General features: G+C 40.0%; 1 protein-coding gene across 1 annotated transcript in view; it reads right to left on the reverse strand.

Moving 5' to 3' along the window:
• Ccdc178 (coiled-coil domain containing 178) overlaps nucleotides 1-16,620 on the reverse strand; it is a 348,053-nt gene that overhangs the window by 215,025 nt on the left and 116,408 nt on the right. The window contains exon 15 of the mRNA XM_042264107.2: nucleotides 7,469-7,652. Within this exon, the coding sequence (XP_042120041.1) occupies nucleotides 7,469-7,652 (184 nt within the window). The remainder of the gene's footprint in view (nucleotides 1-7,468; nucleotides 7,653-16,620) is intronic.

Here is a 16,620-nt window from a genome sequence, read left to right on the forward strand (position 1 = left end):
CCATATCATTAATGTTCTCAGAGAACTTTCCAGTATTTGTGGCTTGTTAACTTGCACTCATGGCAAATTACAAAGTCCTTCAAAGCACAATGGCTTTGATTGCAAACACAAACTAACACAACATTGCCTCCGTTTCATTTTCTGTTGCTGTGATAAAGGACAAATGTGTATTAAAGGACCAGGGGTTTAGTCGTTTCACAATTCAAGATCACAGTTCATCCCTGGTGGAGAGTCAAGATGGCAGGGACTCCATCAGCTGGTCACACCACATTGACAGTCGAGCACAGAGAACAATGAATTAACGTATCATACTAAAGCACAGCTCTTTCTCACATGGGCACAGTTCAGGACCCTTGCCAAAGGAATGATACCACCAACAGTGGGCAAGGCTTCTCACCTCTTTTAATTTAATCATGGTACTCTTGCACAGAGAGGCTCAGAGGCCAACCTGATGGAGATGACCAATCCCTCACTGAGACTCTGGGTGATTCTAGACTATGTCAAGTTGACAACAAAACTGTCACACTGGCCAAAACAGGAAGAATAACAAAGCATAACTCCAGTAAAGAAGATCTGTCTTGGAATGATGTGGTACAGGAGCCTCTGTTAAAGATTGTTGAGAGCTGGAACTGAGACTTGGTGGCCTATGAAACAAAATATGCCCCAAAGTCATGAGCTTTGCAGAGGTGCTCCTACAATTATGCAGCATGAATCATGCAGCTGCTGAGAACAGAACCAGAAGGAAGTGAGTACAAGTTACTAAGAGGGTGAGTTAACACAAGGTCTGACTTACTCAAACTCTGATTGCATCATTGCTAGATAGGCTCAAAGGCAGGAGCTGGGGGATGACAAAGAGCTACAGTAGTTGTGAAATGCTTTGCTGTTTTAACGTTTATTGGGTACCATTTTAGGGGATTGCTGTATAAAACATATGTTTTATGAATAATGTCCTGGCTTAGTTGTGTGGCTGGAAGTCCACCAAAACTTGTGCATATTGGAACTGTGTAGAGCAGTGGTTCTCAACCTTCCTACTGCGGTGACCCTTTAATACAGTTCCTCACGTTGTAGTGATCCCCAACCATAAAATTTCCATTGCTACTTCAAAACTGTAATCTTGCTACTGTTATGAATTATAATGTAAATATCTGATACAGAGGAGATCTGATACATGATCCTGGTGAAAGGATCATTTCAACTACCAGGGGGTGTCATGACCCACAGGTTGAGAACCACTGGTGTAGAACGAGGAGATGCTGGAGGCCCACTGCAGTGGCACATCACAGATGGAGGTTCTTGTGTGTGTGTGTGTGTGTGTGTGTGTGTGTGTGTGTGTGTGTGTGTACACTTCTCTTCATAGCCCCTTAGTGGCATAGCTATGACTATTCAACCTTCTGTCTTAACAAAATCTTGAGATAGTCCGTTATAGGGAGGGAGGCGAGGGGCAGTTCTGCTCATAATCTCAGAGCTCTGCTCAATTATCAAAGCACCCTAGCCCCTTGCTTTTAGGCCAGGGGCAAGTAGCAACTTTATGGCAGGAGCTTGGGTTTGACCAAAGTACACACTTTATAGCCAGGAAGCAAATGAAGAAAGGGCAGAGACACCAGGATCCCACAGTCTACTTGGAGGGTACACCTTCAGATGACACGAAGATCTACTAAGTCCTGTGCAATAGAATATTATTTGAAGGTGTGTTACTTTTGTTTATGTTGCGTTTGTCTAACTCTGTGAAGCTGTGTTACTGTGCCTGTCTAAAACACTTGATGGTTTAATAAAGAACTGAATGGCCAATAGTGAGGAAGGAGAGAGAAATAGGTGGGGTTGGCAGGCTGAGAGAATATATAGGAGAAATCTGGGAGGGAAGAAAAGAGTGGAGGAGTGAAAGAAGGAGGAGCCAGAGAAGGGGGAGGACTCCAGGGGCCAGCCACCCCATTTTACAGCAAGCCACAGAGTAAGAATAAGAAATTAGAGAATGGGAAAAGCCCAGAGGCAAAAAGACAGATGAGATCATTTAAGTTAAGAAAAGCTGGCAAGAAACTAAGCCAAGCTAAGGCCGGGCATTCATAAGAAGAATAAGCCTCTGTGTGTGATTTATTTGGGTGCTGGGTGGCAGGCCCCTAAAAGAGTAAAAACCTCCAACAATCCTGCACTTAATGTCCCTACCACCCCATAGATACCATTCTGGAGACCAAGCCTTTACCACAGGGACATTCCAGGGACTGTGCCTGCAACAGTACTCTCCAAAGAATAATTTACAAAAAAAATTAGTTTGTGAGTAACAAACACATTACTTTTGTTGTCGATGTTGGGGAAGCAAGCTGTTTTGGATTCTTTCAAACTAAAAAGCATAGTTTTAGAATTTCTTAGATCACCAGATTCTAGGGGTCCGTTAAAATGTCACAATTGCATAGACTTTCATTTGTAATCAGCAACTTGAGCATTGGTGGAGGAACTGGGCCGGCAAGATATTTTTTTCCCCTAGATAAGGGGAAGCAGGGATATAGTGGGAATCCAGAGAGACACACTAGCCTTGGGGCTGCAGCATCACTTCATGGAGAAAGGAGGGGGGCGCAAAGGAAGCCTGTCTTCTCCCAGAAGGTGCCTGTAAGCCACCCCTGACTCAGTTCCTACATTCTTCAAATTGTAAAGTCACTGTAAAACAAATGAAAGCCCCCGAAAACTATGGCAATAGAGTGTTCAGCTCTGAACCTCTAACAGATGCTAAGACCTTTGAGCAAACGTGTGCTGGAAAAGTATTGCACACCATCTCAAAATATGCAGTCGATAACAGACTGTGTACAAGGGGATGAGCCTGCATGAACATATCGGTGGAAACTGGAACAAAATGATCCAACTTAATGCCACTAGCGATGAGAAAAAATGTATGCCATGTAATTTTGATGTGCTTCTACACAATGTTATGACGATGTCACATTCCTCTCCAGGGCATCTCACCTGAATTGAACTGGGGATGAACAAAATAAATACTTTTATATCGAGAGAAATTCTGTCAAGAACCTGGTCTGTGACCTTTAAATGTTCAAGGGATGAAAGACCCTTACTTGTATTTGTCTAAATGTGTGTCTACACTTGTGTTTTCAGTGCGTGGAGAGTTCAGAGGATGGCGAGGGCATCGGGTGTTCTGGAACTGGAGTTAGAGGTACCTGCAAGCCCCCTGCTGTGGGTGCTGGGAATCGAACTCTGATCCTCTGGAAAATCATCAACAAATACCCTTCACCATTTGTCTCAGCACACCCACCCACCTCCTTTTAACGGTGAAGACCAGGACTGGGGTAGACTTAAGGTTTTCCTAGACAAGTGCACTTTGCGCACTCATCACATACCAAATGAACCCAAACACATGTGTGTTGACCTCCTCTCTGTGGCTGCCATTCACTGTTTTCAGCTCTGATGTAAGACATGTTGCTGGGCCTCCTGTTCTTTGGCAGCTTTGGGGGAAAGCTAAGCTTTATCAGCAGAGGGCAGTGGAGGGACACACAAGGTCTCGGCAAGGGCTCCACACCCTTCTTCCTACAGGAGGTTGGGTGGCGATTTTTATCCTTCTTCCTGCAAGGAGCCAGGGGCCCTTGAGGTTCTTTGCCCATAATCCACATTTAACTGCTTTTGGGTTTGGCCAGCAATTAGCAGATGCTGAGCCCTCCACAGAGACACGTTCATGGGTGCAGTAAATTCTCCATAGTGGGACAGCCGCCTCCTCTGCACTCATCCCAATTCAGGGTGAAAACCCACTGCTTAAGGCAGCAACTGTCCCTATTTCTGCAATCACTGAGTTCTTCAGAGAAGGGGTCAGAGAAACTTCTGATAAAAGGTGAGGGGTGAGTATTTTAAACTGTGCAGGCCATAGGGTCTCTGTCGCAGCTATTCAGTTCTGATTTTGGAGAAAATGAATAATGAGATCCAAAGGTCACTTCAAAGAACAGGTAAGGAGCCTTGGATTTAAAAAGAGACAGCAGTCTCTGGGATTCTGGCCAGGGTTCACCGGACCTGTTTGTTGCCTGGTTTTAGCAGTTAGAAACCAGAAGGTGGCAGCAGAGAGCTGTGATACGGCTAGAGACTACCGACCCCCTGAAAAGCGCAGGCTGATAGGCTGACTGGTGTGCTGTGTGTCTGGAAACCCAAGCAGAATGGGCAACCAGCCTCCTTTTACCTAATAGTGATGGACAGGAGCTAAGAAGAAAGTCGGAGAACACATATAAGGTTTGAAATCAATTTGAGATTGATGAAGAAAACAAACAAACAAACAAAAAACAAAAAAACTGGTCTGAAATAATTGGATAAAACAGAACTGCCTCTGGCCGCACTGAGTCAGGATGCTTCATGGCAGGCATGACCTCAACATAAAGTCTGGTGATGTCCAATTAGGCTCTACCTAAATATGATATTGAGGATATCCTTAACCTTCATTAGTCTCAGGTTGTCCGGTTTCAGCTGAATAGAGTAATACCTACACTGAACGCCTGTGTAGATAGTAATACTGTACGTAGAACATCTGATTGGAGCCTAATTCCACCTAGTAGGTGGAACATTCTAAAGACAAATAGGGAGAAACATATAGAAGATTTTATAGTATGGGGCCTGAAAAAAAATCATCTTTACCCATGTGGACATTTAACTCCTGAGTCTGCTTACAAATGGGATTTTAAGTGTGTATAGTGTAAACCACACACTGTAGACAACAACGGTCTATTGAAAGCCTAGTACTTCAGGTAAACAATGAAAGACATCTCTTTCTTCTCGTAATAATTTTATAAAAAAAAAAAAGGATCTTACCATCCAAATTTTACACAGGTGAAAAACTAATATTTAGTAAGAGTACTGCAGTATTGTAACAGTCGATTGGGTAAGCCAGGATGGCTGCTGAATTTAGTCGACTAAGGAGCAGGCAAAGTACAGAAAGTGGGTGCATCGGACAGAGGGGTGACTGGCATGGAAAGTCGAACAATAGAGCAGATGGCATGAGGCCGCACCATGCCACTCAAGGCATGAGTATATTTCCTAGAAGATACTAGAACCTGAGTATATTTTTCTAGAATTTTCTCTATTTACTGTGGTTAGACTTCAGCCAAAGCCAAGTCTGCAAGCTACTGAGAACTGGAGAAACAAAGCCAGATGCAGGAGTCCGCTGCAGCCGTAGAAGGGAGGGATAAGGATTCTCTCTAGCAAAGAGTTTGGGATGAGTTAAAATAACTGAAAAATTATTTAAGGGAAACTACGGTCCTCTAAAGACAAAGCTAAGTACTGGATTAATGTGACCTAGAATATTCTAAGGATCAATTATTTTTCCTATTACCAAAACTGTCCCCCTTGTGTGTTTATTTTTAAATTTTGAGCTTGGGTTAGAAACCTTGTTGGCGAAAGTGCAGGTGTGGTGTTTCAGTAAGTACAAGCCCTGAATCAGATGCTTTCTTCCCTGTATTCCACAATTATCCCCCAAATGAATGTGTCCATAACAATTATACAGTAGTGTGTATATTAAAACAATTATGTCACCATAAACAAATAGCTTTCATTCACTAATTGTTTTGTGGTTATGAGAGCGCACCTTGCAAAAGTAACCTATGGACAGAAGAGTCCACCAGGACAGGGTGTCATGGGGACAGGATCAACGGGAAACAGAAAGCAATGAATAAGTACTCAGTCCCCTCTCTCCCTTTCCTGCAATCCTGAACCTTATCCCATGGAATGTGTTCAGGCCTCAATCAATCTAATCTAAAGTATCCTTCACAGATATGCCCAGAGATGTGTTTTCCTGGTGACTGTAAATCCTATAATATTGACAAGCGGAACTACCACAAGCCCAACAGGAAGTAGCCTTGCTAATACAGTCTTCCTTCCACCCCATTCCTTCCTTTCTAGTGAGTTCCCACTTAGTTCACTATTAATCTAATCCAGAGCAAGAGACTTGATCTACCCAGTGTTCCACCAGAATTGCATTAAGGCCAGAATAATAATACCAGGATCTTGCAGCTTGCTCAGAGCATTCAGCTGAAAGGTAGGGGAGAATTTAACATCTGGTGACAGCTTTTAAAATTTTTTGGTGCAATGTCACATTCTTGAGACAAGTTTGGATGTTTACATTCATCCGTTTCTCACTATCATGACTGAAGATGTATTGCCCACTGTTGTATGATGTGTGGCTTTTGAATCTGACCCTACACTCTGGGAAAGCACTTCTTTCCTGAATAGGTCAGTTACTGATACTGAAGTGTTGTAGGATATTTGATCAGACTGGGGGAAAATGTGCCACTATTTTATCCTGATTGGTTTAATAAAGAACCGAATGGTCAATAGCTAGGCAGGAGAGGATAGGCAGGACTTCTGGGCAGAGAGAGGTACTCCAAGGGCTAAAATCTAGGCGTCTAGATTTTAGAGACACCAGCAAGACACCTAGAGAGTTGAACATACAGAATGAAAGAGGTAAAAGCCATGTGGTAGAATGTAGATTAATAGAAATAGGTTAATTTAAGTTATTATTTATTTATTTATTTTTGAGACAGGGTTTCTCTGTGTAGCTTTGCGCCTTTCCTGGAACTCACCTGGAAGCCCAGGCTGGCCTCGAACTCACAGAGATCCACCTACCTCTGCCTCCCCAGTGCTGGGATTAAAGACGTGCGCCACCACCGCCTGGCTTTAATTTAAGTTTTAAGAGCTAGCAGGGAACAAGCCTTAGCTAAAGGCCAAGATTTCATAATTAATAAGTCTCCATGTCATTATTTGGGGACTGGCAGTCCAAAGAAAGTCTGACAAGAAACACCGACTACACTGAAATTTTGGAAAAAATGGGACAGATCATCTGATACAGTTGGAAATTTTTGGAAGTTGTTTTATATCTTTGATTATTGAAGATTAACTGCCTAAAATGTACATGGTATTTTGCTGATACATTAACTTACAAGAGTGTTATTGAGAAATTCCACCTCTACAGCTAGGCCATTTTTCCAGGAATAACCCAGAAGGGACATGGCTGTAATTATCTTCTGGATAAAAGAGATTCTGGGTTAACTCAGTACATGGGAACAAATATTAAAATATGCCTATGAGAAAAATGTGTTTGTGGAACATAGTTCAGTGACAGAGAGCTTCTCAGCAGGAACAAGGACTCAGGTCCAAGCACTACTACCACACTCAGGATGTAATACAAATGTTCTTTATCAGTCAACAAAAAGACAATCACGTGATGGATGGAAGCCTCCTGTTCTCCAGGTGAGAAAACCAGTACTGGCATTGGAACAAATGGCAGGAGGTGTTGACTAATTGGTTATTACTCAAATAGGCGTGAATCAAGGCACGTGAACATTTGTTTCTAATACAGTTTTTACATGCTGTATTAGGCTCGGAGGATTATTATTAACCCTGAAACTAAAAGCTAACTACCAAGAAAGATCAAGTCAGGAAAATTCAGGTTGATCACTTCCTTTTGCACAGTTTAGAGATGACAAGGTTACCTAACCTTGAATTTTCTTCTCACTTCCGCTATTTGGTTCTCCAAGTCCTCTGTTTTATGTCTTGCTACATAGTAAACAGCTCCAATTTGATAAGCCTGCTTGTAGAGCTGTCTGAGGTAATTGTTATTCTTTATCTTCAGTTCTAGCAATGACTGGATTTCAACCTCATAGTCTGCTTTTTTCTTTATACTATAAAAAAGAAGCAAAAATTAATATGGGTTTTCTAAGAGAATATATAGTTAGAATAATGTCATTATTATATTTAATGATGATGAGAAAATTACACTTTATTGCCAAAGTTATGAAAAGACCAAGCAATTAATTCTAATCTGAATATAATCCTGTATCTTAAGATATTTGTTTGCATTCTTGTTGGTTAGTCCTAATTGATAGGCTGTACCCAATGTCAGAAGCATGAGAGTCTACACGAAAGCCTTGACCTTCAACATCACCTGTGCACACCTTTTCACGTCTACTGAAGTCTACGCATCATAGCATGAACATAAAATCCTTGCTGCACTCCAGCCTAGAACCTTTTTGATTCACACAATGGTGTTTTTAGCAGAGAACATTTTAAATGGAAGAGTGAAAACTTAAACTGAAGCCATCAGCTTTCAGACCCCACCACTACTGGTGTTCTGCAACAGATGAGAAGTTTGTTGTGGACCAAGAGTGCCCTGTGTGTTGAATGATGCTGATCAGCATCTCATTTTCCCTGCAGCAGCATCTCAGCTTGGCAACCAGGGATCTGTAGGCATCTAGATGTTTCCTGGGAAGAATACATCATCATGCCAGCTGAGAACTGCATAACCACATTGATGAAGGAAGTGGTTCTCGAGCTCAGTGGAGCATGACAACCCCATGAGAGTCATTAAACATTGCTCTCTGTGTTTTAGAAAATTTTGCTATAGTTGATTTGAGATAGTGCTCCAGTATGGCCATTTTCAAACACCTTGGGTGATGATACTGACATATGATGAGGAAGCGAACCCAAATTAATTAGCAGTCTTTCCTATCATATAATGATCTTACTCAGTTACAGACTGCTGGGCTCTGCTGGAGTCAGGAGGTGTAGGACAGACCTAAATTAGCCCCCAGGTGGCACTGATGAGACCCAGATGTGGAACATGGTTCAAGAACCTTTGCTCAAAAAAGCAACCACCCAGACACAGGGGAGTGTTGATGGAAAGTTTCTCTGATTCTGCCCAGCCCTGAGGTCCTGCAGCCACTTATAAAACAATCCCTCAGAGGCTTAATGTTATTTACAAACTGTATGGCCTACGGCAGGCCTCTTGCTAGCTAGCTCTTATATCTTAAATTAACTCATTTCTGTTAATCTATGTTTTCCCACACGTTCTGTAGCTTTACCGGTCTGTAGGCATCTTGCTGCTCCTTCTATGGCGACTGGCGTCTCCCTCACTCTGTTTTTCTCTTTCCTGTATCTCTCCTTGGATTCCCCTCCTGCCTCTAAGCTGCCTTGCCATAGGCCAAAGCAGCTTGTTTCTTAACAGATGGGAACAACATATATTCACAGCCTACAGAAAGACATCCCCCAGCAGGGAAGTGTGGACAGATATGGCCCACTCACAGGTGGGAAAACAATGCAGATAACTGGTGATGAGCTACACCGGCTCATTTTCTGGCCTCTTGTTCCCACAAGAACAAACATGAGTGAACAAGAATAAGCAATTCATTCAAGTTGTGCCAAAGACAGAGTATGGCTCACAAATCAGGGGAAAAAATGGTACCAAAAAAATCAAAACAGGAGTGGGAGACAACCATAAAATCTGCATGAATTATTCCATCAGAGAGTAAATATTGAAGGTTTCAATGCATAATAAGGTACCAATCAACTGTGCTTGCTGGGAAAAGACCAACTCACTGACCAGCTATTGCCTTTAGGAGGGGAAGGCACTTATGAAAACAGATATTGAAGCCAAAACTCAGCCTAGCTGTCTTCTGTGTCAGTTGCTACATTAAGGTTGTCCCTGATACCATCTTAGGTCTCTTTGCTGTGACTCAGAAGAGCACAGTCAATGGAGATTCCAGGAATGGTAGATTGAATCAGGTGGGCCTAAGTAGAGAAATTTCACAGTGTAAATAATAAAGAGACGAGGATAAACATAAGGCAATAAGGAAACAGAGGAGCAAATGGAGACAGCTGTGTTTATTTAGCAAATACTTGCAAGGGCTGGGAAGATGTAAAGTACTTGCTGAGCAAGCATGAGGACATGGGTTTGATGTCCAGAACCTGCATAGCACTGGGAGGCACAGACAGGTGGATCCCTGGGGTTCACTGGCCAGCCAGATTAGCTGAATTGGTAGCTCAAGGCCATTGAGAGATTATGTCCCAAATAAAGGTGGATGGTGCCCAAAGGAATGACACCTGAGATTGGTCTCTGGCTCCCACACATGTGAGTATCCATGTGCACAGGAAAATACACAAATGTCATGGAATATTACCTTAACTATGAAAATGTGTGTTACATTTGTTTATGCTGCATTTGTTTAATCACATAGAGGTGTGTTGCTTTTGTTTATGCTGCCTTTGTTTAATTATGTAAAAATGTGGTGCTGTTTCACCTTGCCTGCATAAGGCACCTGATTGGTCTAATAAAAAGATGAGCAGCCAATAGCTAAGCAGTAGAGGGATAGGCAGGGCTGTTGGGCAGAGAGAATAAGTAGAAGAGAGAAAAGAGAAGGCGAGAAGGGGAGAGAACAAGAGAGAAAGTGAGGGAGATGCCTGGGGCCAGCCAGCCAGGCAGCTGCCAGCCAGTCAGACATGGAACAAGACATCCAGAAGGAAAGAAAGGTTAAAAAGCCCTGAGGCAAAACATAGATGAGGACAAACAGGTTAAGTTATCAGAGCTAGCAAGAAACAAGCATAAGATAAGGCTGAGCATTCATAACTAATAATAAATCTCCATGCCATGATTTGGGAGCTGGTTTGTGGCCCAAAAGAAAGCCTGTTACATACACAAACACACACACACGGAAAAATGCATTCTGGATTCTGTCTTAGGTTCTGAGGCATCATGATTATTGAATCTGCTGTTTCTTACCCAAATCTCAAGTAGCCATGAGTCCAGCTTCTTCTTCATACATTTTTAAGGATTACTTAGCAAATTTGTCTGGATTGTTCTTTTACTTAATTCTGTTCCTGTAACCATTTTATTTTATTTTATTATTTATTTATTTATTTATTTATTTATTTATTTATTTTGGTTTTTCGAGACAGGGTTTCTCTGTGTAGCTTTGGTGCCTTTCCTGGAACTTGCTTTGGAGACCAGGCTGGCCTCGAACTCACAGAGATTTGCCTGCCTTTGCCTCCCAAGTGCTGGGATTAAAGGCGTGCACCACTACTGCCCAGCCCTGTAACCATTTTAAACTCACTTGAGATGTACCTAACATTCCCATTACCTAAGCTCTAAAACAATAGGATTATTAGACTATACATTCAAATATATATTTAAATATAATCATTCTATTATTTCAACTTACTGTGGGTTTTATATATACAGTTATCAACTGTCATTCATGGTGGATATTTTCTGATGTATTTTATAATTGCATAAGCCCATTTTGAACATTTTTCATTTATGGGGATCATGTGAGGTCTCAATCAGGAGTCTATTCCTTTAGAGAATTCATGGCATCATAATTATAAAGCTATAAAAATTCTCTTTGGAGAAATATGCTGCATTAAGTAAAAATAGCACCCTCTAAAGCCATTTCTCAGAAAAACATTAAATAATGAAGTCACTGGTCTTTCTATCTTAAAATTTATCTCACAGAATGTCACATATATAATATAATAAAATTGAAAATTTTCCTCTTAGAATATTATTCAACACATACTTAATGTATGTTCCCAAGCCCACCGTGGTGGCATACTCCTTTAATCCCAGAACTCTGGAGCCAGAGGCAGGTAGATCTTTGTGTCCCAGGCCAGCCTGGTCTATACAGAGAGTTCTAGGACAGCTGGGGCTACACAGAGAGATTCTCTCTTATAGAACAAACAAAAAAACAAAGGGATGTTCACAATGCATCAGACACCAAGTTGGTCATTACTGTTCTAAAATTGGAAAGACATATGATATTAATAGCTGCTAATGCCTTTTCCAAAGCAGTTACAGGGGATTGGATATGCAGCTCTAGCAAAGCTGTATGTTTTATTTTTCTGTTTTAAATTGTGCACATGAAAAGCTCACTAAGGCTGCATTATTTCTAAATAAAAAATAATTAACCACAAGTTCAGCCTCTCTGTAGACAGCAGGCCATGATCAGAAAACATGCAAACAAATTTTAAAAGGAACCTTGGGTCTGTAGGTGTGCTTGACACTGTGAAGCTAATGAGGCAAACATGAGAGAAGGAAAAGATTCTAAGTGGGAAGGAATGGGGCAAATGGAGAGCAGTGGGATGTGCGTGACTTGAGGAAAAGACAGAATGGAGGACTACGTCTAAGGAGGAAGGGGGACAAGGGAGAGGAGGGTGTCGGACAGTAGAGGGCAGCCAGGGAGGGGTCAAATTAGAACCAATAATGCTACACAGGCATGAAGATACTATCGTGAAACCCATTACCTTCTATGCTAAGTAAAAATTAATTTCACAAACTCACATGGAATCATCACCACTAATGACTAACATTAGTAACACCTGCATTTGTTCTGTGGCTATCAGCCAGTAGAGAAAGTATTGATTCTGAAATAACTTTTCCCCCTGTGGCTTCATGGGAGGCATGAAGTTTCCTTGTTTATGTAGCAACTTTGTAGCCTGCATATAATGTGAATTCACAAGAAAGAACAAATGGTTATATGCATGATTGTTGGGCAATTGAAAGTGATATTTAATATTTTATCACAATAGAACCATTACAAAGGGATCCCAGCTCGCTCTGATTTCAACGTGAACATCTAGGCACTTTCCTCATTCTGACAAAAAACAAAAAACAACAACAAAAAAAAAACCGTGCACCATGGCCAGGGGAAGCTGCTGGTGTGTTTGCCTGGGCATCGATGCTTCCTAAGATATAATCCTGACTCTATCAAGGGTCAAGTGTTATAATTATGAGGTTCATCTGTTACCTGCAACTGAATTCTCTACTCGTTGATTTTGATATATAACATGAAATAATTTCATGCTATAATATATGTTTGTAACTATACACTGGTTTTCATAGTTTTATTATCTATCTGATTTTCTTCACCACTTTATATTTGCAGATTAATAAGACACTATACATATCTTTCATTTTGTTATGGCTTACCCTTTCATTCAGTAAATTCAGTGATTTAATTGACAAAATTTTCTTCATTTTGTGCTAATTTCCTATTTAAGAAAACACTGTTTATTCAAAATAGATTTTTGTTTGTAATGATAGGAAGGGGTAAGGATTTTCTTTTCTCATTAGAAAGCTGCTAGGAAGACTTCCATTCTCTGCTCCACCAAAGGGCCACATCTGACAGGAGTCACGTGAAAGAGTAAGTGTGGGTTTGATTCTGAATCTACATTCCGACTGACCAACCTGACATTACCAATAACAACTCACCTTACAAACTAAGATTTATGAAAATCATGCTACTTGTAGTTTGAATGAAATTGGTTCCCATAATCTCATACTGAGTGGTACTGTTAGGAGATGTGGCTTTGCTGGAGTTGGTATGGCCTTGTTGGAGGTAATATGTCACTTTGGGGGTTGGCTTTGAGGTCTCCTATACTCAGGATACTACCCAGTATTTCAGTCAACTTCCTGTTGCCTCCAGGATGTAGGACTCCTGTACTATGTCTGCCTGTCATAATAACAATGGACTCAACTTCTGAACTCTAACCCACCACCTCAATTAAATGTTTTCTTTAATAAGAGTTGTTGTGGTCATAGTGTCTTCTCACAGCAATAGAAACCCTGACAAAGGCAGAAGTTGGTACCAGAGATTAGGGTATCATTGTGATAGGCCAGACCATGTTTTTATTTGGAGTAATATGAACATTGGTACTTTGGGTTAAGAAAACAATGGAATGTTTTAAGCACTGCTTAATGGACCATACTTGTAGAAGCATGGAAAACAGTGGTGCTGAGTGTGATCTGATGAACTGTGGGGGCCTAGCTCAATAGGATACAGAGAAAAAGAACATGGTGCCTAGAGATCTTTCTTGTGATATTTTGGTGAAGAAAGTGGCTGCCTTTTGCCCTTGTCCAAAGAGTCTGCCTGAGGCTGAAGTGAAGAGTTTTAGATTAATTCCGTTGGCAGAGGCAATCTCAAAACAGCCTAGTACAGACTCTGTCATGTGGTACTAACTCTAATGAAGATTTAATATGAAAAGGAGTAAGCTGAGAAGAGTAAGTTACAAAATACACAATTTAAGGAGATAAAGAGCACCAGGAAGTGGAATGGAGCTAAATTCTCCATTAGATGAACAGATTAAGAAATGGAATAAAGGGAGTAGTGACCTCAGGGCAAGTTCCCATCCAGCTGTTTCCAACTTTTGGAAAGCAACTAAATAAAAGCTTAGAGTTGGGTGTGGTGGTGCAAACCTTTAATCCCAGGACTGGGAAGGCAGTCCTGATCAACCAAGATGTATGCATTTAAAGGATGCTAAAAATAATTTAATTTGATGATTCTTGCTTATCATATTTTTGGGGAAATTTATATTATCTGTGATCAAAAACCTTAATTTACCCCACAAAATTCCATATCCTGAAAATTCAGAATCATAAGAGATGAAATCATAGATATGAATTTGTTTGTTTGAGAGTTCAAAGTACTTCCACATTTAACATCTATCAATGATTTTGATAAACTTATTTCCATTGTTTTAGAACATGAGTCAAAATAATTGTTAGATAATGACCCTTGTACCTTTCCATATCCAATTCTCATCAATCATATTGCTGTCTTCCAATCTTTCATTGTTCTTTTTCACTCTATACATTTAATTTTTAATCTGGTAGCACTAGCAAAAAGGTTTCATTTATTTTTAATTTTTAATTTTTTAATTTTTTTGCAAACCTTAAATTGTGCAGTGATCACTACTATGAAATCTTTGAATAGGGTTTTGAGAATTCTCTAGTTAGGTTTTGGAGTTTGTGATAAAACATCATGATCAAAAATGGGTTTAGGAAAAAAAGGTTTATTTGTTTCATAATTCATCTCAAAGCTCTAAAATCTTTCCACAATATTACTGAAAAACAACCTAGTTAGGTCCATCAGAGCCATAGCCCACTTCTGGCACCAACTTCTGTCAAGTTTGTTTTATATTAGTGAGATAAATACCATGACCAAAAGCAACTTGGAGAGGAAAGGGTTTAGTTGGCTTACATATCCAGACTACAGTCAATCATTTATGGAAGTCAGGACAGGAACTTAAGCAGAGCCGAGGTGGGAACCGTGGAAGAAATTTGCTTCCTTCCTTGCTTCCAGGCTCATGTTCAGCTACATTTATTATGTCTCCCAGGACTCCAAGCTCAGGGGTGACACTACCCACATTGGGATGAACCTATCCCCTTGTCAACCAGCAACCATGAAAATGTCCAAGACATGTGCCCACATGCCCTCATGTAGGCAATTCCTCAGTTACGATTCCCTCTTCCTAGATAAGTCTAGGTTTGTGTCAGGGCTGTAAAAAAACTAACCAGAATACAACATATAGCTTCTTTGGTCTATTTTTATTCTCAACTGAATCCAAATACCTTGAAATGACTTAGTATCCATCTGTCTATTGGCCTCTGTGTTTATAGTGCTTGCTGACACCTACTTACCACCTAAACACACACACACACGCACACGCACACGCATGCACGCACGCACATACACACGAGGCAGGAACACATGGTTGTCTTATCTGACCTGTTTCCTGGGTTTTGACATTAATTCTCATATCTGAAATTGTTGCTGCTCTACCAATGCACCAAGTGTATTTGAGTGTCCACTAAACGTCAGTTAAACTGAAGCCATACTAACTTGCAAATAATTTGATAAGTGAAAAAAAAAAAAAACCTTGAACATAAATATATACAAAATGAGTTTTCTATACAGATTCCAGATGCACACAGCTGTGGGTTTTGAGGAAAGAATCTTTGGCTCCTGGAAACTTGACTTCTTCATTTGTTTCTGGGAAATGTTCATGAATAATTAATAAAATGTGAATTCTAGAGAGGTTGTATAAATATTCCTCAGTGGTAATCAAGGAAATGGAGTTTAAAGCTTCATTTTTATGATACTAGGACAAGTTCCTATACTGCCCACTCTTTAATAAAAATCAGTCTTTAATAAAAATTTTTGGAAGGTAGTATTAGAGATGTTTTAAAATATTACAGTCAATTCGCTTTCATAAGCCTATTTTACACTTAAAAGAAATGAAAAACATTTCTACACAAAAAAATTATCACTGTAGTATTTATAACAAACAGTAAAACTAATGAATCACAGTGATACTTCATAAAGCATAGATGTCCAGTGTAACAGAATCATACAGATATTTAAGTGTATTTGAAATTTATGTAATAGTGTATTAAAATTTCATTGTCTCATGATGAAAGAACTCAGAATGAATACCAGTACTCATCGGTATAAATATGCATTTAAATTAATATTTGTGTGTATGAAAAAGATTTTAAGTTTGATCTGTTTGAGTTTGTTTGTACAGACTTTCTAAAATATACATTCATTTTAATCAGAATACTAGTAAATCATAGGACACATTATTACCATGAATTAAATGGAGATTTTGGTAAAGTAAAATTTCACTTGCCATGGTTTAGGAAACACACCAACAGTATAGAAAAAAGAAACCCCAGGTTACAAGGTAGTATGCAGTGCTCTGTTCAGTAATGAAAGTGCATGTATGATTAGTATGACTTCATCACTAGAATCAGATTATTTTTTTATTATTAATGATATTGTTATTGCCGGTATTTTTTAGAAGGAAAGATAAAATGCAAGGTAGAAACCAAACTAAAACAAAAGCAAAAAAATCCCTTAACATAGCTAAATGAAAAGGCGCCATAAACATGGTCTTAAAAATAAGATAAAGAAGCGAATGGAAAAAATAAATAAATAAAATCCTATCCAGAGTGTGTTTGAAGGTTGCAAAGCAAGCTTGAGTCACCTGAGTCAAACACAGTATGGTGGTTTTAAAGACAACGCTGCTCCTTATGTA

The sequence above is a fragment of the Peromyscus maniculatus genome, chromosome 19, assembly GCF_049852395.1.
Source record: "Peromyscus maniculatus bairdii isolate BWxNUB_F1_BW_parent chromosome 19, HU_Pman_BW_mat_3.1, whole genome shotgun sequence".
NCBI lineage: Eukaryota > Metazoa > Chordata > Mammalia > Rodentia > Cricetidae > Peromyscus > Peromyscus maniculatus.